This window comes from Rhinopithecus roxellana, chromosome 2 (genome assembly GCF_007565055.1).
Source record: "Rhinopithecus roxellana isolate Shanxi Qingling chromosome 2, ASM756505v1, whole genome shotgun sequence".
NCBI lineage: Eukaryota > Metazoa > Chordata > Mammalia > Primates > Cercopithecidae > Rhinopithecus > Rhinopithecus roxellana.
This window is the reverse complement of record NC_044550.1, coordinates 100206775-100233897: the sequence shown is the minus strand read 5'-3', so window position 1 is coordinate 100233897 and position 27123 is coordinate 100206775. Positions and strand designations below refer to the sequence as shown.

General features: G+C 43.7%; 1 protein-coding gene across 3 annotated transcripts in view; it reads left to right on the top strand.

The window, feature by feature from the left end:
* The first annotated feature begins 11240 nt into the window (after window positions 1-11240).
* Window positions 11241-27123, top strand: part of MFAP3L (microfibril associated protein 3 like) — a 41119-nt gene continuing 25236 nt past the window's right edge. Inside the window, exon 1 of one of the 3 annotated variants that reach the window (XM_030919057.1) lies at window positions 11241-12260. In XM_030919057.1, the coding sequence (XP_030774917.1) occupies window positions 12214-12260 (47 nt within the window). In that variant the 5' untranslated portion in view covers window positions 11241-12213. The remainder of the gene's footprint in view (window positions 12261-27123) is intronic. The other 2 variants (XM_030919058.1, XM_010364003.2) reach the window with 2 other exon arrangements.

Here is a 27123-nt window from a genome sequence, read left to right as displayed (position 1 = left end):
GACTCCTTCTCCTGAGTAATTCAGTGTGTTGGGGGGCATCTACCCTGCCTCCATGTAATGCCAGCCCATTGGAAAGGGGTTTATTACATTGCACTCTAGGTTGGAGGTATGAAGTGAAATTAAAATGAGAAGAGCACAAAAATTTATGGAGCCCATAGAATCATGCTCTCCATCACTTCGTTTTTGCTCAACAGTGTGGCAAATGAAAGTGCTCTTGTGACCCCCAGGAAACCATTCTGAAGCTGAAGCTCTGCGTGGAATTTTCAGGAATAAATCTCATTGCTCAGTCAGGTCACCATGGTTGCTGATATCTGGAGTTCGAACTTAAGTCAGCATTCCTAGCAACTAAACCATTGTTTCAGGATAAAACTTGCACCAGCTTTGACCATACAGGTTCTTCCTGCCCCGAAATACAAACAAGTTACAAACAAGGCCCTGGATAGGCCTTAAATTAGTAAGGATCTCATTAAAAGAAAGGCTGAGAAATGTACAGCAGGCTCACACCAATGGACAGAAATACTACATCTTTGCCCAAAAACAGTAGTGATGAACTTTGAATGCATAATCCACTTTAGACTGCTCACCAGATTTTGCACGTTTTCCCCAATCATGGTGACACGTTGCACTAGTACACTATGCCTTATACGGTCTCCCATGACCATCTTAAGATGGTTGGACAAAGTCTTCCTAAGACCCAGACTAACGTGAAATTAAATTTCAAACATAAATGATATTTTGTAGCTCATCATGATCTGAGATCACACTGTAGTTCATCATGATCTGAGAGCAGTGACCAACCAAACAGGACTTCATCAAGCAATTCTTTACAGGATTTAAACTTCTCTGAGCAAACCCCACTCCAGGATGGCTAAAGCATGAAGCTCTAGCAACTGTGAAAGGATGGAACTGAATCCGAAAACTGCCATGGATCTCCAGTCTCCTTTCACATCAGATAAAACCATATTCATAAGATAAAGGGCAGCAGGCTCCCTGACTTCAGCATCTGGCCCTTCCCTCCATAACACACAGAAAAGGCGACTCCTTATCAGTTTTAAACCTCATAGTGATACATATTAAAGCCATCACGGTTTAATATTAAGGCTGAATGGAGTAAATCCTGTGGGCAAGCAGGAGCCCCTGGGACATCTCGCCCTAGCCTTCACTCACCTGGCAATTTGACAAATCCCTTCAAGACAGATGGCTCTGATTGTCACCCAGCCATTGGCATAGGGACTTTCCTTTTATCCCTCATTTTGGAAGTTTTTGTGTGCATAAGAGTTACTGCATATATTATACACTCAAACATATGTTAAATTTTATGGTCAATGCAAGGGATTTTCTAGATTCATTTTTACTATGTACTAACTTTGGAACCTAAACCTCCCTGAGAAGCCACCTCCATGAATACCAACTGGCTTCTAACCAAATAATCTTTTCTTTTTTCTTTTTAGAAAGAAAGAAAGAACAGCTACTCAAAATGAAGTCATTGCCTTTCTTTCACATATCTAGTTCCTAATATAGAACAGTTTATTTGAAAACTGTATACATCAATAGTAAGTTTATATTTTCATTAACAGGCACTCAGCAATACCTTTCTGTGTAGGACAATACCTGGATGCAACAGCTGCAAGAACATGAGATATGTCCTTTGTTCTCAAGGGGCTTTAGTCCTAGTTTGGGAAGATGGGCAATGTACATTAATATAGTTTGCATAATGAAACAATTTTAATGTGACTGATAAAAACCATATCACTTATTTTGTTGTGCAGCAAAATTCTTCAGACTGATTAAAAATGTAAAATTCATTTTATTTTTATTGTTGCTGGCATTTTTTTTCTGTAATTCTGTCACTGAAAATACATTCATCACGTTTAATGTTTTTATTAATCTTCCACCATAAATAAATCATGGGATAAGAGTCACTATCCAATTTATTTTACGGCTTGAAAAAAAGGCACTCTAGTTCTTTCATAAATGAACTGTCACAATAAATTATGCAATGTTCCTAAACTGTTAGACAAATCTGGCATATTTATTTTAAATGAATTAAAATGTATGCAATGGACTAGATTTCCCCACTTATTCACAATACTCGTTTCACTGGTCCGAAATATTGAATCTAATCCATTCTAAAATGCATGAATCATATGGCTAATTTCTCGTGGTGACATTAAGAGCAAATCGTACTGAAGCTCATACAATATTTCCCAGTTTACCACTTCAGAGACACGGTGGTGATGTGTAGTCATCTTAATGTCTAGAATGATACAGTCTGAGAGTTAATATGCAACAAATGAAAAATATTCTCTCCCCAAAACAATCAATATGCATTTGTTTATATTAAATATATTGATTCCATTAAAAAGTTACACTTGGTTGACAAGAGCATAAGATGAAGACATACCTACCTGCTTCTTAAATTCTGTTTCCTGTCATTCCAGGGTCCCACCCCCAGGCCTCTCTCAAGCAACTTCTTGCTCTAACTGTCACCCTAGACAGAGCTGCAATTCTGAGAGGTGGACTAGATTTTAGGGGATTCTGAGGAAATTCCCAGGGGTCATCCATAGCACCCAAGGTATCTTGAATAAAACTGGGGCAGGTGTAACAGTGCCTGAAGAAACTGGCAAGAAATTCGCAAGCCCGCAGCCCATGCTTGGGGAAGCAGGGACAAGAAGAGGACAGTGGAAGAGTCCTTTCAGCCCCAACCCCAGGCTTCAACCTCTTCTGCCATCAGGAGGAGCTGGGAGGCCATTGGGTAGTTAAGGGCAGTGGTGAATGACTACCACATTCTTCCATCATCCTCAACCCTGGTGACCAAGGACAGGGGCCAGGAAGTGGCTGGAGCATGAAGCAGGGTAGGACACTCCTGACCAAAGGTGACCTTGAGCACTCAATAGGCCTCCATCCTCCTGGGCTGCTTCTCAGCTTCCAGGCCCCCAGGCACTGCTTGCAGAAAGGTATACTCACACCATGGCCTTCTCCTTGAGGAAGTGAGACCCTGATGGAGCCAGGGGCAGAGGCACTTTAGGGGAAGCTGGGGAGGTTAAGCAAGGACACCTTAAAAGGGAGTTGGTAATACAGCAGCCTCTTTGAAGCAGGCAATATTGATTTCTTAACAGTTAAATGCATTCTGTAGGTTGATCTCACAGATAAACAAATGGTATATTCATGGTGAGTCAAAGAGTCAGAGATCCTTGAATTATGTAACTTATGTGTTCCTGACTTTGTATCATATCTTATGTCTAATGCCTTAGGTTAGACAACAACTGCTATTTAAAGCAAATCTATGCCTGAGCCAGTGTCTTATAGGAAATAATCAACCATTTATGCTTTTAGCCTTTGAAAACTGTCCTGGAAGTCAGGCCGACAGGAATGCTGTTGGAGGCTACAACCTGGCTTACATCTGAGAAGTCTCTTGGATGCTTCTAGTAATGGTTTTGGTTCCTCATTTTCCCATAAGTGTTCCCATAATATTATGAAAGAGGGCAAATAATGCTCTCAAGAAAAATAAGTAGCATGAGAGTCAATGTGAGCAAAAACAAGGGGTAGAGACAGAAAACCAGATTAAGCCCTTTAGAACTTGAAGCTTCCAAGTACCACAACAAGCAGGCAGTCAACGCGCAAACAAGTCCAAGCCATAAAATGAGTGTAAGGCAGGTCGGAGGAGCACGACTGTCCTGTGATGACTATTTTGGTACTCTTTTGTAATACTGACCTTTTTAGAGCTGTCTTTGATTCTCCTGCTTTTCTGGTGCCCTCAGAAGGGGGGCCTGGTGCTAGGTAAATCACAGGCTGGTTAATGGCTAAGCAATAACCAGCAGTTTTGCTCGGAGTAAACTCATTACCTACCTTGTCTCTTATGGGCAATAAGCTACAGTTGATTTTCAATATAATTAAATGTAATATTAATGTAACAGTCCAAGATTCCTGAAGGCATCTGGCAATTCCCTTTTTAATCTTAGTCCATTTTCAGTAATTAGTACTACAGGCCAAAAGCACATACACACACAGCAGTATACATCACTGAAATCAATCACATTGACAGAGATCTGCAGGGTCCTTTATACTCTACTTTCTCTCTCTCCCTATCATTGCTAACTCACATCATTATGCTTATTTACAATTCTTAACTGCCCTTCCTACCCTACGCTCCATACTTCTGAGCAGCAAGTTGTAATTTCTATTCATTTTAGGAAACTGTCCCATTTCATTCATAAACACAATGACAACATTCTTCAAATTTTAGGGATGGTTAATTTCCACATGCTTTTAAAATTCCTATAAAAGCAGCAAGGAAGGCTCATTGGAATTAGCAGTGAGGAAGGCTCACTGGAACAAGTAGCAAGGAGGGCTCACTGGATTTAGCAGCAAGGAAGACTCATTGGAATTAGCAGAAGAAATGCCCACCTATGACGAGAGAGCCCATAAACCATGATGCTGAAAAAACAGCCATTGCTTCAAGGTCATCTGTACATTCGGTCATACATTCATCATGGATTAATCAATTTTGTCTTTTTGCTGGATGACTGAAGTCAGGGAGAAACATGCTGGTAAAAGATCTGAAACATGTCACTAGAGAGAAAAGCAGAATCAATACCAAATAGACTTGAGGCCAAAGTCTGAATGATATTTCAGACAAACCAAGTGGACTGATGGTCATCTGTATTTTAAAATGCCTTCCTCCAGGATTCTCCAGCACGAGGTTCTACCACCAACTTCCAGCAGATAATTCAACAAAATGTATTGGCATCTCTTGTGTGCCAGAAACTTTACTAGATTAGACCAAAAAGACTCCTAAAGAAAAGCTGCAAAGCTTATAAATGCCTGAATATCATAAAAGAAACATAATTTCTTAAGAAATTAGGTCCAAATAAAGAAACCTACTTCCTCAGCTGGATAATTACAGTTATGACATATGCTCCACATAATCCATAAATAAAGAAAAACTACTGATAAGCATATTTCTCCATGATGGAGAACAAAACAAACCAGCCAATCATTCCTGGAATGAAGGATAGAAATGGTATTTATTACTTTGGGAAGACAGAGCCAGCATCATACTGAAGGTGACAGCATTTGGCCTCTTATGATGGGGAAAAAAAGGTTCAATCTGTTAGGAAACTTCATTTCTGGGGTTGGATCAAGTCAAAATTGTGACATCATCTAAAGTAGACTTTAGTGTCAAACACACTTTCCCATTGTGACAATCCACTTGCACATGGCTTAGGTCTTTGGGCTCCCCACTGTGGAGCCTCTCACAGTGGACCCAGGCTTTGGGTAGCTGGCTCCATGCTCTAGCAAAGCCTCACTTAGCAGTAGGGAGGTCCCAAGAAGAGAAACCAGATACCCATATAAAGCAAGCCTGCTTAGCTTTCCAGGGTCCTTCAGCTCTTACCAAATGAAAGCCAGCTTGCTCCAACTACTGCCAAGCCAGCATCTTATTCTCCCCATTCTCATCTCTGTAAGTCCCCCAGACACCACTATAAAGGCCTTTGTACACCTCTACCATCCACCTCAGCCTCATCCCTCCTGGCCTTGGCCATACCTTGGGGCTTCTCCTCAGCCTCTGCCTTCAAAAGAGCCACTGTGCCCACACCAGGATATTTGGTGTCACGATTATCCAAACAATAAAAAGACAAGGCTGGGTGTAGTAGCCCATGCCTGTAATCCCAGCAGTACTTTGGGAAGCCAAGGTGGGAGGATCACTTGAGGCAGGAGTTGGAGACCAGCCTGGGGAACATAGAAAGACACCCATCTCTACAAAAAATTGAAAAATTAGCCGGGCATGACAGTGTGCACCTGTAGTTCCAGCTACTTATGTGGCCCAGGTGGGAGGATTGCCTGAGTCCAGAAGTTGGAGGCTGCAGTGAGCCATGATTGCACCACTGTACTCCAGCATGGGCAACAGAGCGATACCCTGTCTCAAAATAAATAAACAAACAAACAAACAGAATTCTGTTTCTTCTCTCTTAATTCTAGTAAACAACTACTCAAAAAAGAGAGCCATCAAAGTTACCAGCCTAGAAAATTACAATCAACTTCATGAGCTTCATTTGGATTTCTCATCATGCAATAGCAAAGTCACAGTTATTCCTACTAAGATCACAATGGCGCTGTCAGAGCCTCCCCTGAGCTTAAGAGCCCCCCTCTTCTGAGCAGCATTTGGAGGTGAGTGGCGTGGTGTCCCTGTCAAGTCTGGGGACGAAGGATTCACCTGGTGGGCCGCACTCCTGGAGAATATGTTGGCATCTTTGTATGTTTCTTTTCCCATATGTTGTCTGCTGATGTTTGTTTCCTTGCTTGTTTGTTTACTTGGGTCACCCAACTCCAACATCCTCCATTGTATAGTGGGAAAGTGGATGTCTGGCTTTCCTTCCTTCCTGAGGAAATTATGAACTAGAAGAACAAACTCCAAGCTAAATACAAGTCATGACTTTTCCAGAATCCAAAAGCAAAGTAACTGTGAAGTCAGATTCTTTACAAAGGGGTCCCCTCTAGAGCTCAGCCATCCCCCTACTCGGAGTCTCCAGGGCTCTGTTTTGTACTTCTCTCACCAAGACATTCCTTTTCTAACCTTCCTCTGCAAATATCCACCCACCTTTCAAGAAATGCCACCCCTACACGCAGGAGGCAAAGTTCCAGATGCATCCTTTCTCCTGCCAATAATCCATGGCCCCACATCTGAGTTACTGACTAAAGTGAAACCCTGGTGGGGTGGGAGGCTCAGCTGTGATGGTCATTAGTTCCCCAAGCTGGCAAACTGTTCAGGAGGCAAGGGCTTTGGTGTGGTCTCAGAGTGAGGTCCAGGAAGGATGTGACCCTTCACGCTGGGTCTTCTGCCCGCTGTGAGTTGCAAGCATGCAATTTGATCTCCTGATTCTTCCAGCTGGATAACCACTTAACCCACACACATGCACACCCCTCCAAGGGACCAATGTCAATGCTGAGTCCAAACCCAGAATGAGGAAGGGGAATATCTTCCTAATACAGTATTGACTCAGCCTTTTCAAGAGGCCTTGCTCTCCTTAACCAGCAAATCACAAGACTAGAGAGAAGTACTAGCTTTCTTTCATTCTTCCCCTAACTCTCCTTCTAATTGTGCTGTTTCAAACTCCCAGGAATAAGGGAAAGCCTAATGTAGGTAGGATCATACACCTTTTATTGTCCTCTTCCAGGAAGAGTGTGAGGTCAAAACTTCCAATGCTCCACTCACTCTCTGTTGGAGGGGTTAGAATTTAGGAGAAACTGGAGAGTACAACTGGGCCTTGCATCAGTTACCAAGTAAAATCTCTCTGTGGTTCAACAAGTGGAAAAACAAGCAACTACTTTACCAGGTTACTCTTCTATGTTCTCCAGACCCTCTAATATGTAATGCACAGCTATGTAATAAGCACAGATATAAACAACACTTTTATTAATGGGCAGATACCTCTCCCACCCACATAGATCTCTCTGCCAAAGAAAACCCAATACAGGGGCTACTTGAAGTTTTTGACCAAGAGTTATTATTCTTCCTTTTATCCATATGACTTAGAACTGTTTCTCACAAAGAGTGTGTAGAGTCACCAGGAGGACTTGTTAAAAATCACTGCCTCCTGGACTACTCTATCCAGAGGTCTGGAATGGGAACTTCATCCCCCAGGTGATCCTGAAGCTGGTGATCAGTTTGCCCACCCATAGTTAGTACCAGGTGCCCCCAGCAGACACTATGAGCTGATAGAACTGTAAAAATTATGCTAATTCCCAAAAGGCTAGTCTGCCCTCCTGGGGTGCCATGCTTTCAACAGAAAAAAATAAACTAAATCTGTTCTAAGGAGTAACCACATAATTAGAAGGTTATTACTACATTGTGGAAAGAAATAAATACAGTGATAAAGAACAATGGAATTTGCAGGTTAATTAGTACTACAGTGCTGAGCTTCATGCAGTTACAGACCAATAAAACAAGGACATCAGACTGGCTCACAAAATACTTCCTGATTTCTGAAGCTGAAGAAAATTCATTGGGCTTAAGGAGGTCAAATTTGAGAGCTCACTTTTCTTAGTCTTCTAACTTAGGGTTAGGAGCATAACCATTCAGCAAGTTGTATATGATGTGACTTCATTCTGGCATTTTTGCTTTGCAATCTGTTTATAATTCTCAGCAACAATTTTTTTAATTAATAAACTTTAAACATTATATCAGTCCATATGTTTAGTATTCATTTATTAAGTAAAATTCTATTGAAGACTAAAAACGAAGATGCAAAGATGGCTGAGACACAGCCCTTGCAATCAGGTTGCCTACAGTGTAGCGGAGATGAAAGAAAATCAATCAAGGTTAGGTGTCAAATGAAAACAGGTGAAATACTCAAGAGGAGTTCACCTTGGGAAGATCAGAGGACACCCTGCCTGAACTGGATCTCCAAGGCTTAACAGCTTGTCAGGTGAACAAAGCGGAAAGAGAGACAAAAGATCTAACAGGCATACGGCGGCGTGAATTCACATGGCAGGTAATTTGGACTGGTGAGGATATGGGATATTAGGAGACACAGGCTGGAGACTAATCTGGAAAGGAAGGCAGCAGCCAGTTCATGCTTCAAGTTTGGACCTTAAAGGCATTATGAATTCACTTCAGGATCTTTAGCAGACATATTGTAATATAATTTGCTTAAAAAGAAAAGTCTGAGGAGCTATGGAGGATGCACTGGAGGAGACAGAGAGAGGATCTATCTAGGAGTCTGTTGGTCTGTGGTTGATTAGGAAGATGATGGGGACTGAAGTGAGCAAGACAGGCGATGAGGCAAGGAAGGGAGGTGTTCAGAGATTAATAAGGACAGGATAGATAATGCCAGGCGACCAGCTGGATGATGGGGGAAAGGCAGATGAATGAATCGAGGGTAACGCCAAGATTCGTAATGTAAGTGACTGAGAAGAAAGGGGTACCTGCTAACCAAGCTAGGAAATACAAGCAGAAGAGTAATTGTAGGTCATGAGTTCTGTTTGGGTCATACTGCGTTCAAGTTTCTTGAGGATCATACCAGTCAAGATATTTGGTAGATCACATATGAAAATCTGAACTCGGGGAGATGTGGAGAGGAAGATGTGATTTAGGATAAAGATGACATCCAAAATATTAACAAACAGGCCTGTGATCCCAGCACTTTGGGAGGCTGAAATGTGCAGATCATTTGAGGTCAGGAGTTCTAGACCAGCCTGCCCAACATGGTGAAACCCTGTCTCTACTAAAAATACAAAACAATTAGCCAGGCATGGTGGTGGGCGCCTATAGTCCCAGCTACTTGGGAGGCTAAGGCAGGAGAAGTGACTGAATGAACCTGGGAGGCGGAGGTTGCAGTGAGTCAAGATCGTGTCACTGCACTCCAGCCTGAGCAACAGAGTCAGACTCCATCTCAAAAATAATAATTATACACACACACACACACACACACACACACACAGAGTATGGATAAAGGGAAGACGCTGACCAATCTGAACATCTACCTGATCAACCAGAAAGGATTCCAGAAACGAACACCTAGCATGGCCATGTGAGAACATACCAGCTAACACCCCTTTGACAGCGGCAATCATCAGAGAGAATGACAGCCCTCAGGGAGAAGAGACCACAGAACACCTACAATGGGGTGGTGCAAAGGATGAAAACCTGGAGGAGGAGGATGAGAAGAAACAGTCAGAGAGAGAGGTAGGAGAACCAAGAAAGATTAATGTCATGACAGACCCAGCAACAGAAAGCTTCAGATGGATAGAAGTGGCAGTAAAAAATGTTGAAAAGACATCTTGTCCACCTTTGTAAGGCTAGGCTATTCGTGGTGTGAATGTCAAGGGGCACCTGGGCAAGTTCAAGGGCAGTGCTCAGGGCATACCAGCAACAATGGATTCTCAAAGCACAGGAGGAGGATGGAGGGGACACTCCAGCACAAGCTAGGATTCCATGGTGGAAGCAGCTAAGTAAATGTATTCTTCCAGTGACCTTCCATAGAGATAGTGTCTCTGACCACGCTGAAGCTGAATTGGAGCTGGGCAAGGCAGAGAGGTTCAAATGAAGGGTGACCCCCACTATCATACCAAGCCTCACTGGGCAGCTGTCCTGCTCATCCTCTCCTTCCTTAAGACAGAAGGCGAATTCCATTCGCCTTCCTGCTCTCAATGAAAGGCTCTCTTTGGGTTCTTTACTAATCTCGAAACTGTAAAAGTATTTTCCCTGTGACTTTTCTCCATTTCAGTGCTGTCTTCTCTAAATGAGAATTAAAAGCAAGTTCCCCACACCGACCTCAAGTGGTTTCTAAGATAGCAAGAGTGCATTTTGCAGGTTCTGAGAATTTAAGAGACGGGGGAGGGGAGGAAATAGAGTGAATGCAGAAATGCTGGAGAAGAAAACGTGATATAATACTGCGGAATATTTTCATAGTGGGGACACAAATGTAACAATCAATAAAGCAGGTGGAAAGTTTGTGCTCTGGTGCAATTGTAAAGAATGTTTATTAAATACTTAAAAACAAAGAAGATTTATGTTTCTCGAAAGAACAGCTGAAAAATCCCTTGAGCTAAAATGTGTTGCTATTCGAGATGCCATAAAACTGTTAAAATATGAGATCTCATTTCAATCTTTTTTGGGGAAAAAATCAGGCTTTGACTCACTCGTAAGACAGATCCCACGCACCCACCCACCAACATGGCCCTTGGCATGGGCGACCTGCCCACGTGTCGATGCAATCGTGCATCTATAGAGCCCTGCTTCCATCCGTTTCCCGAGCTTCAATGTCGTGACGAGAGACCGCGGCTACATCAACCTTGGGCAACCAGATGCAGCCGCGTGCAGCAGCCTGGCACTGCCCGGAGCATGCTCAGTCGGGTCCTGACCCACTTCTGCAGGTCCGACCTCGGGGCGTAGGGTCAGAGGCATTACTTTGTCAGTTTGCCAGGAACAGAGAGGAGCAGAGAGACTGAGAGTTGCTAAAGCTCCTCTCTTGGCACAGCAATCCCTGACCCGGCGGCGGAACATGCCCAGTCTGGCTGCCGGAGTCGCCAGGAGCGTCAATGTGCAAAATCCACCTTTCCGGGTCTTCGCAGCAACCCACCGGGAGGAGGGCGGAACGGGAGTAAAAAGACGGGAGTGGGGCGTGGCCAAGGGGGCGGGCACTAAAAAGCCTGGGGGTGGAGCCTGGTCCCGCCCCAGAAATTGAGTCTCTCTCTTTTTTAAAATAAAAAAAAAAAAAAGACGGAAGGTAAAGAGGGGAGGAAGCCACTTACATTGCAGGATCGTGCAGCAAAACTTCTGTAGGTACTTAATAATTTTAGAGTACTCTACTTTTTAATTAAAAAATCAACTTATGGTTCATCAGAAAAACGTGGAAATTACAAATAATATTTTTAAAGAAAATGAAAAAAAAAAATTCCTGGAACCCCACCACTCATAGGTCATCAGGGAACGTCCCGTTGGGTTTTCTTCCAGACTCTTCCATCTGTGGACTCTGCTTTAAGAGACGTTTAAGACTGACAGCGCAGTCGCCCGGGAAGGCCTGAGAAGCTTTTGGATGCAACGTGGTTTGCTCTTGATCGCATTTCATTGCAAGGAGACAGGGTAGGCTTGGGGGTGGATTGATTGGTTCCCATTTAGTGCCCCAGGATGGGACCTTAAGAAGCCTTTTCCTGGGTGTCCTTGAACACGAGTGCGATAAGACGCCCACAAAAGTTGCGGTGGAAGCCCCGGGAGCGCCCCGCCCCACGACGAGGGTCAGTCACGTCGCCCTGGCGGGAGAGACAGCGGAGTGAGAGTTCCACACTGCCGCGGAGGCCCTGGGCTTGCGGGTGCCGGGCTGAGGGGGCCGCCGAGGCCCGGCCCAGAGGCTGAGGGGACTGAACGCTGGACTCCCCGGTAACGACAGCCTACGCTGGCTCCTCCACTGGGTCGGTCCGCTGTTCCGACTGGCTCGCCCTGCACCGCCCGCACCGCCCGCTCCCCTGCCCCCGCCCGCGGCTGTAGCGAAAACCCGGAGGCTACACCCGCGCCTCCGCGCCGCCCGGAGAGCCGCACTGGGCATGCTCGGCTCCGGCCGGCCCAGGCTCCTGTAGGTGGGAAGCTCCGCGCTCCCGGCAGCCGGCGCCGCAGCCCGCAACGCTGTGAGGCGCCGGCGGAGGCGGCTCGACCGCAGTAGGCGCTACCGGGCGTCCGGCGCAGAGTGCGGCGCAGCGGCCGCTGTCGGGCTGGCCATGGCGAGGGGTGCAAGGCGGCCACCTGAGTGGCGCGGCGGTGTCAGGTTAGCTGGGGGCACCCGGCGGAATGGGGCGGAGGGGCACAGGTGGGGGCCAGCTCCGCACCGGGTCCGGCGCCGGGGCCGCGGAACTTTCGGGTGTTTGGGCTGACTGAGACTGCGGCGGAGGCTGCGCTGCGAGGCGCCGCGTGGTCCCGGCAGCAGGCTCCAGGGGGTCGCAGGATGCTTCGAGATCCGTGCGGGGCGGGGGCTGGCCGTTTGGGGACGGCCGCATCCCGGGATCGAACCGTAACCTTCCGAGGGCAAGGAGCGCGGAATCCACTGCCAGCTGCAGGCGAGCCTCCTGGATGTCCTGGGGGAAGGGGACGCCGAGCAGCTGTGAGGGCTTTCGCTGGGCTCCGGATCCCTCGCATCACTGTGCCTCAGTTTCCCCGGACAGGGAGGAGGGTAAGCTGGCCAGGGCTCCGGAGAACGTGAATGCGGGTTCCGCGTCGGGAGGGCGCCCTGTCCTGATGCCGCAGGAGTGCGGGCGGCTGTGGGTGCTGTGAGCCGCCGCCTCGCGACTGAGGCTCTCGGAGTTTGTCGCATTTGACTCCATAACAAGTTGACATCGAATGGCTTCATGGCGTGGAATGGGGAAACGTGCTTCATCGGATTAAAATACAGAGTGATTGCAGAACCGATTTATTTTAAGCTTGATCATTAATCTGTCTTCTCCATCCCTGAAAAAAAAAAAAAACTTATCTTGCAAGATTTATAAAGCAAGCTCGCAAAAAAAGGTTTGTAGGTGTATTATCTGCTCACGTTGTAGAAGACAAGATACGATCGAACTGTCATTATTTTTAAGGATACTTAGCAGAAAAGTTTGGTTACTGTGGCAATCTTTGTTTTGCGTTATCTTCGATTTAATGTTAAAAACTTGGAAACCGAGCATTGCAGAAGCTCAGTGTTTTTTGTAGTTTTCTCACTTTTGTTTCTAGATGAAACACATTTTTTTCAGTTGCTACTATGCTGAACATAGTAAAATCCTTCAGGATGAAATACAAGACGGAAAAAATTGTCTTTTCATGAGACCATAAGTTACAAGAGTGTAGTTCTTCTGACATTTTACTTACACAGAAAGTGCAATTTGCGGGTCCCACTGTGGTTTCTACAGTCGTTTCTTCCTAAGCATTTAGTACCATTAACACTATTAGGATTATTGTGTCTAATAGGGGCAAGATAAACAATCCTGTTCTAGTGGGAACGAGTTCTGCTAACTAAAGCTAAATTCTCAAGCCTCTTTCTATAAGGAGCACTTAGTGGGTTCAGTTGTTTTATTCATTAAGCTTATTACAAAACTTCTAGTTTACAATCTTAATAGACCTTAATAGACTTTAGAAATGCATTGACTTTTCATTGAGTTGTGGGTAGGCTTTAAGGTTGGTGCTTGCTTGCGAGCCTGAGATGACTCCAGCTCTAATTCTGGATACTCTCTGGGGTGATTTCCCCCAGTATAGAGTTCGCTCTGTCCTGTGATGCTACATAACCGAGGTTTAATAATAGGAAAGGCTTGAAATGTCCAGACAACAACAGCAGTAGCAACAACATGATTACCATTTTTATGAATTAGAACCTGCATTTTAGCCAATTTTAGCCATTTTAGCCAAATAGTCTGTGATGTTCACTGCTCCTAAATTTATTTCTAAATACATTTATAGAAAAAGAAGTTTGAAAACCCCAACACAAATATTGAATAACTGTGCTTCTCTTTTATATAAAAATGCATCAAGTTTAAAATCTTTCATGAAGTACTGCCTGGATGTACACCTTGTCCTGTACAGTCGGTCTCATATCCTCAGGTGACATTCTCCAGTAGAAGTAGCTAGAGTCTCTCCTTAGCCTTGGGTTCTTCCTGACCTGGAGGAAGCAGCAAGTCCTCAGTTTACTTTTTGTGAATGGGAGGTTTAATACAGATCAATAGGCCCCCTTCTCGATCCAGAAATCCTAAGTACAAATCCTAAGTATTTTCTCAGTGTTAAGAGACACGATGAAATTTAATCAAAGGCTTATTTACATACTGCCCTTGGCTTCAAAAAGTCCACATTTCCCTAACCTAAAACTCGAACAACAACGGGAGTTAGGTTGAAAAGGGGTTTTATTACTGCTCGTGAAGAAAAAAATAGACTTTGTAGGCATGTTACAAAAAAAGGTGATCATTTCTTCTCTTTTGTAGTTAACTGTTGGGTTCTTGCAGCTCACTTGCTAGGCACATGATTTTTAGGTTTATTTCCATGTGTTTAGATTTCTATACTGTATGATGATGTTGGTGACATTAGACATTTACAGCAAATTACTCCCTTCAAAAATAGATGTACCCCCAATCCCTGTGACCTTAATTTATCCAGCTCCTATTTGGCTTGCAATTTGAATGCTCAAGGCATTTGAAATTGCGCTTAATTTGGACTTTTTATTCTACTTTTTAATGCAAGAACTTTTAGGTACTGGAATACAAATAAATATTGTAGGCAAGTTGCTTTTAATCTCAACACAGCCTAGTCAGATTTGTTAAAGAAGTGTTAATTTAGTTTTTGGAATTTAGAAATGCTGATACTGTCACTCCCCTGAGTGGGCATCTAACCCAGCACTTGGGGTGTGACTTGTCTTTTCTAGCCAAGGCCAGGAGGACACTTAAAACTTTGACAATGTTTTCAATCTATGGCATATCACATTATGGTTAGAAATGGCCTTAGTTTGGCATAATACCTCCCTGGCATGGTTAAAAGATGGTTACAAAGGGTTTGGTTGATGTGTCTTGGTGTAACTAACCACTTAAGAGCTATCAGAAGTAGTTTATAAGTTATGCTCCAAACAAAAATCCTGTGAATTTATTGGTCTTGCCTCTGCTTCCACCTGAGGTTTTTACTCATTAAAATATCACATTAATTTTTTTCCACAGACTTTTATAGTTAGGCTCCTAAGGCCACAAAAATGAGTAAGAGTAACTCACAGTCGAGTCAGAGAGATATGCTCGAGGACAAATAAAACACAGTACAGGATGAGCGCTCCAGAGAGGTACGCACATGGGACTGAGGAGGCGGGGGAATGAACCCCATAGATTGGAGGAGGAGAGGACCTCATATTTGGAGTGACATTTCGATGGGAAATGGTATTTCGTTAAGGAATGCCCGAAGAGTTAGAAGTCTTCTAAGCAGAGAAGTAGACACTCCAGGAAGAAGTAACACCATTGGGATAGGCAGAATACTGCCCCCTACCAAAGGTGTCCACTTTGGAATCAGTTAATAGTCTTGCCATGGGGAGGTTATTCAGGATTATATAGCTGGGCCCAATGCATTTCTGTGGTGTGGGAGTTCAACATGGGTCTTAGTGGGCAAAAGTCAGGGACTCTGCAGGACCTTGTTCCTTTGGGAGGCCCTAAGGGAGAATCTGTTTCTTTGCCTTTGCCACCTTCTAGAGGCCACCCACATTCCTTGTTTTGTAGCCCCATCCGTCTTCAAAGCTCGGAATAGCCAGTCCAGTCTCTCTCGTGGGGCATCACCCTAACGCTGACTTCTGCTTCCCTCTTTCACAAGAAAGAACCTTTGTGATTACATTGGCCCTACCTGAGTGATGGCTCTTAAAGACCTGTTTGAACTTCCATTCCCCAGAAATGCAAGATAAATTTGTGTTAAATCCCTCAGTCTGTGGAAATCTGTTACAGGAGCAATGGAAAGCAAATACAGCTATATCCACCCAAAGGTTTGGTGCGATGGACTAATAGGCAAGGGCAGGAGGAGGGGAACAAAGTGGTCCTTTTACTGTGATGAGCTCAGTGTCACGTGAAGGAGTTTGGATTCTGTCCTATCATAGATAAAATATGGGAAACCAGAACATGAAATCAACAGACTGATGCCAAATTTACTTCCTAAAAACACGGTGAATAACTAAACCCCAGGTTTCACAGGTCAGCTCGATAAAGGAAGTCCAGCCAGAGGTGGTCAGTGGCCAGTAGAGGTCTGGAACCAGCATGCTGTAATTCAGGTCTCTGAATTCATCTGAAATGGCAGCACTTGTATGCATGTATGAAATTAATAGCTTAAAACCTTGATTCACAATAAGAAGGACGTCATAAAGCAGCAGAGGCAAGTCACATTTCACTTTGTTTCTGCTCATTGTCCTCTAACAGTAGTCAGCTGTTCTGCTGTGTACCATGCACATGTGAGCAAGGGGCTGTGAAAGCTAAAATTCAACATAATTAACTTGAGAATGATGAGATTTCACATGGGCCAACTCTGATCAGTTGGTAATAGCTGCTTGCAATGTCAAGGGCTTGTATTGGTTCAGCTGGGAAATTGCCACAATCAATCACCAATGTTGGGATGGGCTCCATATTTGACATTGGCGTTGAGGGATGTGGGAGTTGACAGCTATAATACTAGATGAACTAACTTCTGGGTTTGAATATTAGAAATGTAGTAATTATTTTCAAACATATTCATTTAGTCTCTTTTATGTACAAGGCCTCAATATCTACCTTGCAAAAAATGTGTTGTCTCCTGGTTAAATTGACATCTTTGTGTCCGAAAAACCTAAACTGAAGGATTCATCTACCTTAGTGTTATTTGAGTGGCTTTGAATTGAAACTGAACTCTATGTAAGAAAATTAGATTTTTCAGACAATGCGGTAAAAGAAGCGCTGGGTTAGCAGTATCTGATACTGGAAACAACAGTAAGACTTGACTAAAATTTATCCTAATAGAAACAAAACTTTATATTGTATAGCTAGCATCCATTTGTATAACTTCATAAGACTTTTACCCAAATGTTCTCGTAGAATGTTGCAAAAATAATTGTTTTCTATTGTAAAGTACTTGGTCAGTGTAAACCATTCCCTCTCTCTTAAATTTTAATAGGGAAAAACCAGGATGTGGTAGCCGGGTATTTAGGAGTGAGAACCACCAGCCTCTGTGGTAGAGTTGTGCTCTATCTGTGGGCAGGGAAGGAAAGGAGGCATTTTAAACAACTCCCATGTAGTTAATTGGGTTATCTGTGTCAGGCTCTGCAGAAGTGCAGAGGGCCCACCTGCTGTGGCCTTTGGAATACTGTACCCTTAACTATTCCCAATTTTTGTTTTTATGCCTCTTTCTCTGAGGGCTTGTCCTCTGCTTTCCCTGGGTTCTAACCTGGGTCCTCTTGTCTTGCTTGTGGCCCCCTGTGTTCTTTCTGGCTGACTTATTTTTCCTCATGACTGCATCAGTCACCCATGCACCAGTGTCCAGCCTTTCTCAAGTCCATATTCCATCCATTCATTGATTCATTCAACAAGTAGTGACAGGTTGAAATTTTAATCTAATGAAGGGTCAAATGTGCAAAAAGACAATTATAGTGAAAATAGGAAGTTATGAGTAAAAGGTGGTGAGAAAAGGAGTGTCAGGGGCTATCTGGGGAGTCCTGGAGGGCCATTGAACCAAGACCTCAAAGCTAGGGGTTTGCCAGATATGCAAGGTAAGAAAGGGAACTTGGCTGGAGGTGGTGCTGTGGGGAACTACTGGGAATTCGGGAAAGAGAACTTGCTGGGGTTGGGGGGATGGGAGGAGGGAGAGTTGGAAAGGGAAGCTCCAGAGATGCAGTCAGGGAGGTGGATGGGAGTCAAAATGTGAAGAATCACCTAGGTCCTTCGTAGGACTTGAGTTTCACACTGTTTACACAACGAAGACATGGAATATGCTTTAGATCTTTCAGAGTCAGCTGACTTTAATAGTGACATAGTACGTGGATTGGAGGCAGGTCAGCAAGGAAGGAGTCCAGTAGAGATGATGAGCACATAACCCAGGGGAAGCCCAGGATGTGGCAGCCCGATATTAGGAGTGAGAATCATTAGAACTCAGTGATTGATTTGTTTCTCAGGGCAGGGAAGGAAAGGGGACATTTTAAACAATGCCTTTGTAGTGAATTGGATTCTGTCTCAGGTACAGCAGAAATGTGGAAGGCCCATCTGTCTCAAGGGATAGTGGGGTCACAGCATCTCTCAGGGGTTTTTCTACCAAAGGCAAGACTTTGCAGCACCAGAGAGACTAACTTCCACTGCCTGTACTTAACCAGAAGATTTCAGGCAGGGGAGGAGCTGCAAAGCCCACACACAGCACCCTGTGTGAGGGAAGAAGTCAGAACCTTATCACAGGCAGACTTTGTAAGAGAGACATAAAAGAAAAAAGAAATTAATTCCCTGATGGTCCCTTTTGGACTGAAGCATTGGGGACTTGCTAATGAGACTGAAAGAAAATTGTTGTTGGTTGGGCTTCCCTAATTCTGGATTGAGAGGGTAACTTACTTAGAGGCTGTGCTGAAATTGACTCTGGAGTCAACAGGAAAGAGGAAAGCTTGCTGAGCAGATGCTGAATATAATCCCAACCCCTTCCTTCCACTGAGGATTTGAGTCTGCTGATGGTGTGAGGAAGAGCATAAGGGAAGGGTTTGCTCCTTGAGGAAATACATGGGTAGAATAAAGTGCTCCATAATTGTCCACTTCTGGGACCCACTCAGTTCAGGTGCGGGCTGAGACGAATTCCAATCATTCTCATCGGTTTACGAAAGCAGTACGTCTCCTTAACAAGATAGAATGCATCTGTTCTCAAGTCTTTACCTTTCATATGTGTGTGTATATAGATGAGGTCTTGCTCTGTTGCCCAGGCTGGAGTACAGTGGCATGATCATGGCTCACCGTAGCCTCAAACTCCTGGGCTCAAGTGATCCTCTTAACTCAACCTCCAGAGTAGCTGGGATTACAGGCACATGCCACCATGCCCAGCTAATTAATTTTTTTGTAGAGATGAAGTCTTGCTATATTGCCCAAGCTGGTCTCAAACTCCTGGCCTCAAGCTGTCTCCAGACTCAGCCTCCCACAGTGCTGGGATTACAGACATGAGCCATTGCACCAGGCTGCATCTGTATCTTTCTGTTCCTTCTTGAAATTAGCAAGGGCTCTATATTTGTGGCAGTAATGACCACCCTGAGGAGATCAGCCAACTCCTTTCTTCTCCAAAGGCCAGACTCCCCTGCAAGGAAGTAGGTAGATATACAGCGACTGTGCTTAAAGATTCAAAACCCATTTTCTCTGGTCCTAGGCAGGGAAAGGTATTTGAGTGAAGACTAAGTTAGTGTTTGACTTCCAGCACTTCCTGTTAGGTCTTTACTGTCCAGGATGGCTGTGGGTAGCATCAACTCTTTAGTAACCAGTGAGCATTCTTGCTTCTCAGCTGCTGTTACTAAGTTCGTCTTGAAAATTGCTGCTTACCTGCTAAAGCTAGGTGCTGGACTTCACTGCCCCACTCCCGGCCAGGCCTGCACTTCTGTCTGCCGACTCCATGCCATTTCTGCTGGCAGCCCTACGTTGATGGGAAGGTGGTTTTTTTTTGTTGTTGTTGTTTTGTTTTTCTTCAAGGTTTGGACAATCCTAGATTACTTGGTCTTCGAGTCCTGCTCTGGTTAGAACTTCTCAAAGGTAACCTGTTTTTCTCCATTTCAAAACACTTTTGCAGGAACTTGAAATTCATTTCCAGAAAACATCTGAGTATTACTGATCCTTTGCCTTAATGGGGGCCGATCATTTCTCCCTGTGCCTCTGTACCCAGGACCTGCAGTGGACTTTTGATTTCTTCTTGCCTTTGTAAGGCATCTCATCTCTACCTCCAAGTTATGGCTGCCTCTCCTTCTTTCACTGGGGTGTTAGTTCTTGTGCCTAAGTAGTGGATCAAATGTCCCAAAGTCCTCTTTATCATTTCTCCTAAGACGCCCCAGAGGCCTTCTTCTGGAATAGAATTTCTGAAGGAGTTCTCTGCTGTCCCAGAGCTCTCCAGACAGCCTTCCACAGCAGATCCACTGCATGATGCTTGCAAAAACCAATGCCACCTAGGTTTTTATTACTGGCATGCTGTGTTTCTTTCTACCCTTATTTATCTAGACTAAACCACTACTCTTGCTAGGAGAACTGTCTGGTCTCCTTTTATACATTCTGTTATCTTCCCAGCTTGGCCTCCTCTGAATTTCTATGGCGTTTACCTAGTTTAGCGCGTGATTGCATATTGCTTTGTATGCAGGTGTCACCAAGATTCTACGCACCTTTGGGATAAAGGCCTGGTCTTAAACTGTTTTTAATCCCCATAGTAATTGGTACCAATGGATAATAGTGGCCTCATAAGTACTTTGAGTTCATTTAATTGATATGACTTGCTCCTAATTGTGTTTATCACTTAGATAAAGTTGACTGCCCAGTGGAGAGATCGTTGAGATCACCTGGAAAGCGTGCTCAGCCTAACAGGGCCTCTTTCCATCGAAGCTGAGAGAAAAGCAAAGTGGAAACCACTAAAGCCCTATTTTCAACTTTCTTCTGGTGGTTTTGTTTAATTGCAACAATTTGCCATGTTGTCACACTGAAAAACACTTAGGTGGAAGACTGACCTTAACCGCTAAAGTCAGGAAGAAGATTATTAAGATGGAATCAAATTCTGAAAAAGATTGCTCTTATGGACAAAATTGTAAAATAATTAGTTACACTGTTATGAGGGTTGCCCAGGCTTTGGCATGCATTCAGTGACCACCATGTGCAGGTAACAGGAGCCCTGGACTGAGAGAAGATGTGGGCTCTGCAAGGGGCTTTTTCTGTAGCGTTGGTGGCTTGGCCCTGGATTCTTACACTGTTGTGTGAGCAGAATCACAGGCCTGTTCTGACCTTAGAGTGGTGCTGAGGCTCCGATGAGATATCATCCGTCGGGGTGTTTTGTAAGCCATAAATGCTAAGTGAATTGTAAGGGAAGTTATCATAGCGCTCTTAGTAAGAATTAAATCCAGTAGGGTTTGAATTACAGGATCTCTTCTGTTTTTCACCAAGATCCAGTTCTTAGTGAAAGAGCCTATAATGACACTTTACATGGGAGATTCAGGGAAGTGTTCACGATGCAATTCCACTTTGTGATAATGGGCTGGTAAAGAGGAAGGAGGAAATGCTATTTAACTACCCTCTCCAGTTATTGAGTGCATCTTTTCAAATAGATGAAATGTTATCCTGATGAAAGAGGAAACCCTAGGTGATCCAGTTCCTATGCTGTGAATTTGAATGGTCTTAATCAAACAACCACAGACACAGGAGTGAGGGACAGTTCGACATTTTGAAATATAAATTAAGTAGGCGATTGCTTTTCCCTTCAACAATAACAAGAACATACATTTCCGGCATCTCCGCCTCCTCTTCTGTGTTACCCTGAGCCTCTGTTCTCAGGCCTGTCTTTATCACCAGGCTCTCAAATTCCACTGTAAGCAAATGATGCATTTCTGAGGACTCACTTAAAGAAATCTTGGTTTATACTTAGTTCTGTGGTTAAAGAATAGACGTTTTCTAAAACTGTCTAAGAAATGAATAGAATTTGTACCAAAGGTGAGCAGTAAGTTAGTAATAGGTCTAACTTAAAGGGCATATAAGTAGAATAAATTCGCTCAGCAGATATTCAGGTGTTTGTTTTGAGCAAAGTGTGTTTCTGAACAGTGGGAATACATCCGTAAACAGCAGCAATGACAGGAGCACAGCCCTCTGAGAGCTCTCATCCTAATGGGGGCACAGTATGTAAATACGTAGTAGTTAATGCTCTAAAGACAAAGGCAGGGTCAAGGTAGATAGAGCATAATGGGGTGGGCACTGTTTCACATAGGTGACCAGGAAGGGCCTCGCTGATTAAAGGCCTGAGGGTTCCAAAGGAAATGTTCCAGGTATCCCAGAACTCATTTCAGATGGTGGAAATAGTAAGTTCAAGGATTCCAGGGTTTACCCATTCCAGGATTAGCAGAGCCCAGGGAGGCTGGTGGGGAGTGAGCGAGCGTAGAGAGGTTGGATATGGAGGCTGTGAGTCTGCCAGAGGCCTACTGTCAGGCCATAGCAAGGCTGCCTCTGACTTTTACACTGAATGATGAACTGCTGGGAAAATGTAGGTTGTAATAATTTAAGAATTTTAGTGTTTTATTTTCATTATATTTTGAGGCATTCCCCATGCACAGATTGTTACTAATCATTAAATAATAAAAGTAATGAATGCATGGTGCTAAGCACCATCAACAAATATTTGAATGCCAACCCTTTTTTTGATGGGAGAATTTTGTTGATGATAAAAATTACATTCCCAAATTGCCGGAGTAGACACAAGGCCTCTCTGAATTATCAAGTGAAATGAAGGTTTCGAGGCCCAAAGACACAGGCCTTGGTCACACCCCCTGTGGAACAGCTCAGATTTACACAACCAGCAGTTCTTGGTCTAAAGAGGAAAAGTTGGGTCTATGGCATGGCCACAGGCACTCGGTTCATCACCTGCCCTTAGTCCAGGTAACAAGGTAAAAGTAGTGAGGCTCAGGCTTCACTCCAGGTTGCTCTGGAAGTGAAGTTGGAGGGAGAAACCTGCAGCTGTGCCCAAGAGGACCGGCCCATCCTCCATATAGGAAGTCCTAGAGGAATCTGGGCTGATTCACATCTGCAGTGAGATGAGGGCATCTGGAGAGGGTATGAATGGAGCGTCCTAATACTTTGAGAGCTTGAATCCATTTATTCCCTCATTTTATTGTCCAGAATGTAAGGGACACACAAGAAGTTGTCTTGCCTGTGGAAGGCAAGTTCTCACGGGCTGCGTGGTGCACAAGCTGTGTCTGTGGCCATCTGCCAAGTCACAAATGGCTTGGCCATCACAGTGCTTTGCCCTATTTGTATTTACTGCAATGAAACGTTTAGCAGTGCACCAAGAACTCCCTTGTTCTTTCCCTTTTCTCTTTACCCCTCACCATTTCTTCCCTTTGCTACTGCAGTCTTACTCCTGGTTGTCATGATCATATTATGATAAATTTGGAAAGGACCTAAAAGATGAGTCTACAGCTTGGAGAGATCAGCTGACTCCCAAGGGTCATCTTGTAAATAAAAAATTGAGGAAAGGAGTGAGCATCCTCACTCCCAGCTTGTGGGTCTTAATCCTAAAATTCTAAGCTGGTCTACTCTTCACACGTCACCCCAGAATTTCTGTTCTTGACCTTAACCTCAGAGCCCAACCCATCTCTCATCCCGGGCACCTGATCCTATCCATTTGCTGTATTATAATCTCAGCTCCACGACTGCAGGGAGACCTGCAGTGAATTCTTCACACTGACTGTCGCTAAGAACACTCTATGTGTTTCTATTAGAAGTTGTTCTGTGTCTCGGTTGGGTACTATTAATACTATCTTTCAGGCTCATGATGAGTTAAGTAGCTTTATTCTGAGCTGTCCCACCACAAAATAATTAACCACCCTTTGTAAGATTGTATGTGAAATTACCCTCCCAGTTCCAGAAAAGGGGGTTTTGTTTGGCCAGTTGGGAAGCCATGTGTGCACAATCAAATAGGTGGGAGAGGTAGGAATTGAGAAAGGCACTTGCATTATCAAAGGATCCAGAATTAGCAAGAAAATGTAAACTCACAATTATTTCAGGTCCTGAGTCATATTAGGAAAGCATATTAAGAAGATTGCCCTCTGATTTATAGACAGTGTGCTGTGTGGGCTGCAGAGAGGACAGGGTTTGCTTCCTCCATCCAGGCAGAGCGTGGGCAGCGTGGACTTGTGGGCAGACAGCCAGGGATCAGCACCTCCATAAAGCACCTCCCTGGTACATGGCATCCTCTAGCCATTTTTCTAGCCAAAGAAGAGTTCTGACTCACTGATGTGTCCAGGCTTCCAGACATCCATCAGCTCCTGCCTGGTTTCACTCTGAATATAGGAGCTTCACACTAAATACATCAGGAACTTCTTGGAAAATGGGCTTGAGATCAAATAAAAATAATTGAAAGCTGGCAGAAGTAGTGCCATCTACAGATTAGCAGGTGACATAAATTCATTGGACTGGAATGAAAATTCAAATCTCTACGTGCATACTCCAAATGAGTAGGAAGAATGTTTTGAAAGGACATAATTTTTTAAAGGAGGGAAGTGTTGGAAAAATATTCTAATGAAAAGAAAGACAGCAGCTAGAGATGCTTCTGTTCCAGTTTAAATTGAATATAGACTCTAATAAGGATGGTGTCAAAGATCAAAGAAAAATGTGAATACAGCATTGTAACCCTTTGATGTGCATTGTGATCCGTTTTAGGGCTTGGTCTGGCAGCATAAAGGCCCCATGCACCAGTGTGTCTGTCCCATTTCTATTCAGTTTCCAGATTTGACTAATTCCTTGGATCATCAGATTTCTGGAGAAGTGTCTCTCTGATCAATTAAGGATGACCCAATTAATACAATGAGCTATGATGGTGCCACTGCACTCCAGCCTGGGTAACAGTGAGATGCTATCTTAATACGTGAATGAATGAATAAGAATAAGAATTTGACAGTAAGTATGTGCTGAAACATCAATAAACTCTTCCAAATGATATACCTGTGATTAGAATAGCCTTCATTGCATGTTTCAAGTGCTAGAACAATTTAATAATTGCCTTTATGGAACTAAGAAAACAATCCCAGTCCTGATCTGGGATTATTATTAGCCATCATAGTCTTTTTATTTTGGTTCTAAGCCACTAAATTAATTGCATGACCACGTGCAATACCATACCTTCTCTAGGCCTCCATTTTTTAGAATAAAGAAAAAGCTTTATGAAAAGATACCCAAGTTCTTCCAAGTCTAATGTTCTAGTTCTGAGAAGAGATGTGTAGACGTGTTTTTATCTTGCTTAGTAATTATATATATAGAGAGAGCAACCTTTAATGTAATTTCTCCCCGCTCCTTTATAAGGGTTTGTGATTCTCTTTTTCTCTTTAAAAGACTGTAGTAAAGGTCCCTTGAATGTCTCCCTTCTGATGATCAGGCTTAACCAACATTTATGTTTAGTAGGATATCAGCAGTATGTCATCTCCATATTAGAGTGATTTTTTAAAATAATGATTCGATGACCCTGGGCAATTTAAACAGTATATTTCTGAGAGCCTCATTTTGTATTATTTTTAATCAGAAAAACATACCATGTGAACAAAGTGTGGAGATTCAAGAATTATTTCTTAATATTATGCCCCATTAAAAATAAAGTTTTATGAAGATGGCATCTCTGGGCCTGTAGTTTGTTTTTAGGTTTGGAAAACAGTGATTTAACACAGATCAGTTTTTGAAAAAGTACGTGCCTTCTGTGTATTAAAAAAATAATAATAACAGCATAAAATAAAATTCTGTAGAGGCCGAACGTTAGTGTAGTTGGAGTAATAATGTTGTGGCCCCTCTCAGTTGTTCTATGGGCTTTAACAGTTCATCTGGTGGCTGTTCACAGCAATCCAGCAAGTCTGGGTGTATATTTAGTTCTACCCATTAAGTAGCTGGAAATTTTCCTAACACTACACAATTAATAAGTGCATGTGGTACCAAGAATGCATGAGGTCTCTCCTGAGTCTCATTTTCCTCCTGAGGGACAACTACTTTAAAAAGACAGGCTCTAATTCTTCTCATGGTGTGCTGCTGTATAGCTCTTAATTTGTGAGTTTTTATATTTAAATGTCATGACTGTGGCTTGTCATCACAACACCAGTCCATCAGCCAGGGGTACAGAGAGAGGAGATGGTGAAGCTAGGAGGAGCAGTGAGGAACCAGGCGGGAGCGACCATGTACTCTGCCAGGTCGCTGCTAGCAGACAGGCCCTCATCCAAGAGTGGCAGCGGAGTACTGCCCAAGGGAGTGGTTTGTTTGAATTTCTTAATTTGTATATTCCACTGACAGTGCCAGGCATTGGTTTTTAGCAAATGAGGCACTCCCTTCCTAAGAGTTGTCTGTATAATCATAGGTACTGCTGGTCAGGAGGTCTTGTACTACTTCAACCTGTTATCAAATAGTCATTCTGTACATTCTAATTCCTGTACTTCTTTGCATCTGCCCACTTCTTTCCTTCCCCGCTGCTTTTGGTTCAGGCCCCTGTTCATTTCCTTCCTGGATATTGTATAATACTAGTCTCTTAGCCAGCTGTACATTGCAGCCATATGAGGATCAAGCTGATCTTTGTAAACACAGAACTAGCCCTGCCACTTCTCCTTTTCAAAACCTATGAGTGCCCCCATCCTTGGCATTGCATACTGTCTGGTCATTATCTGGGCCAGCCTGCCTTTCCAGCCTACTTCCCCCTCCTCTGTTCTTGCACACACTACCTGGCCATCAATGCCTAATTACAGACATTTCCCCAGGTTCTCTGTAATCACCGTTTCTTTCAATATTCTATTCCTCTTTTGGGTCAGCTTCTCTCCCCTGGTCCACTTGGGGACTTCTTTAAAGAATCACTTCCAGAAAATTCCTCCTGGCTCATCCAAACTATATATTAATACTTTGATCTCTTGTCTGGTGCCCCAGTGGATCTTTGACACCCTGTGATGGGCAGCTGTCACACTGCCTTATAACTGTCCATGTATGTTCCTCTGTCCCCTGCCAGATTCTGACAAGAGGGGAAAGGCCTGAGTCTCACCTCTGTGCGCCTCAACCCCTGGCAGTGCGCCCAGCACAGGGTCATTTCTCAGGTAATGCATATCGATTTGGATTGAACTGATCCCCTAGATGCTTCTAAAAGTAACCTAAAAGCAATGCCCTTTCATACTTTCCTGTGATTATCACATTTGCCATCTGAATTAGGTATTACCTTTGTGTGATTAGAGGCTTCGAGAATCTCTGTACAGAAATAGACTCTAGAACATGGACAAGAAAGGGCAATATGAATCTCTGTAGTAGGAATTTGGACATTGAGATAAGACTTAGCTGATTTATCACTTAAATGATTTGACTCTGGACTGTGGTAATGGCTAAAGGAACATTCTTGTTCCATCGATTTCTTGGCCCTTGACTTTAGATTCCCGTATGTATCTGTTTTCATGCTGCTAATAAAGATATACCTGAGACTAGGTAATTTAT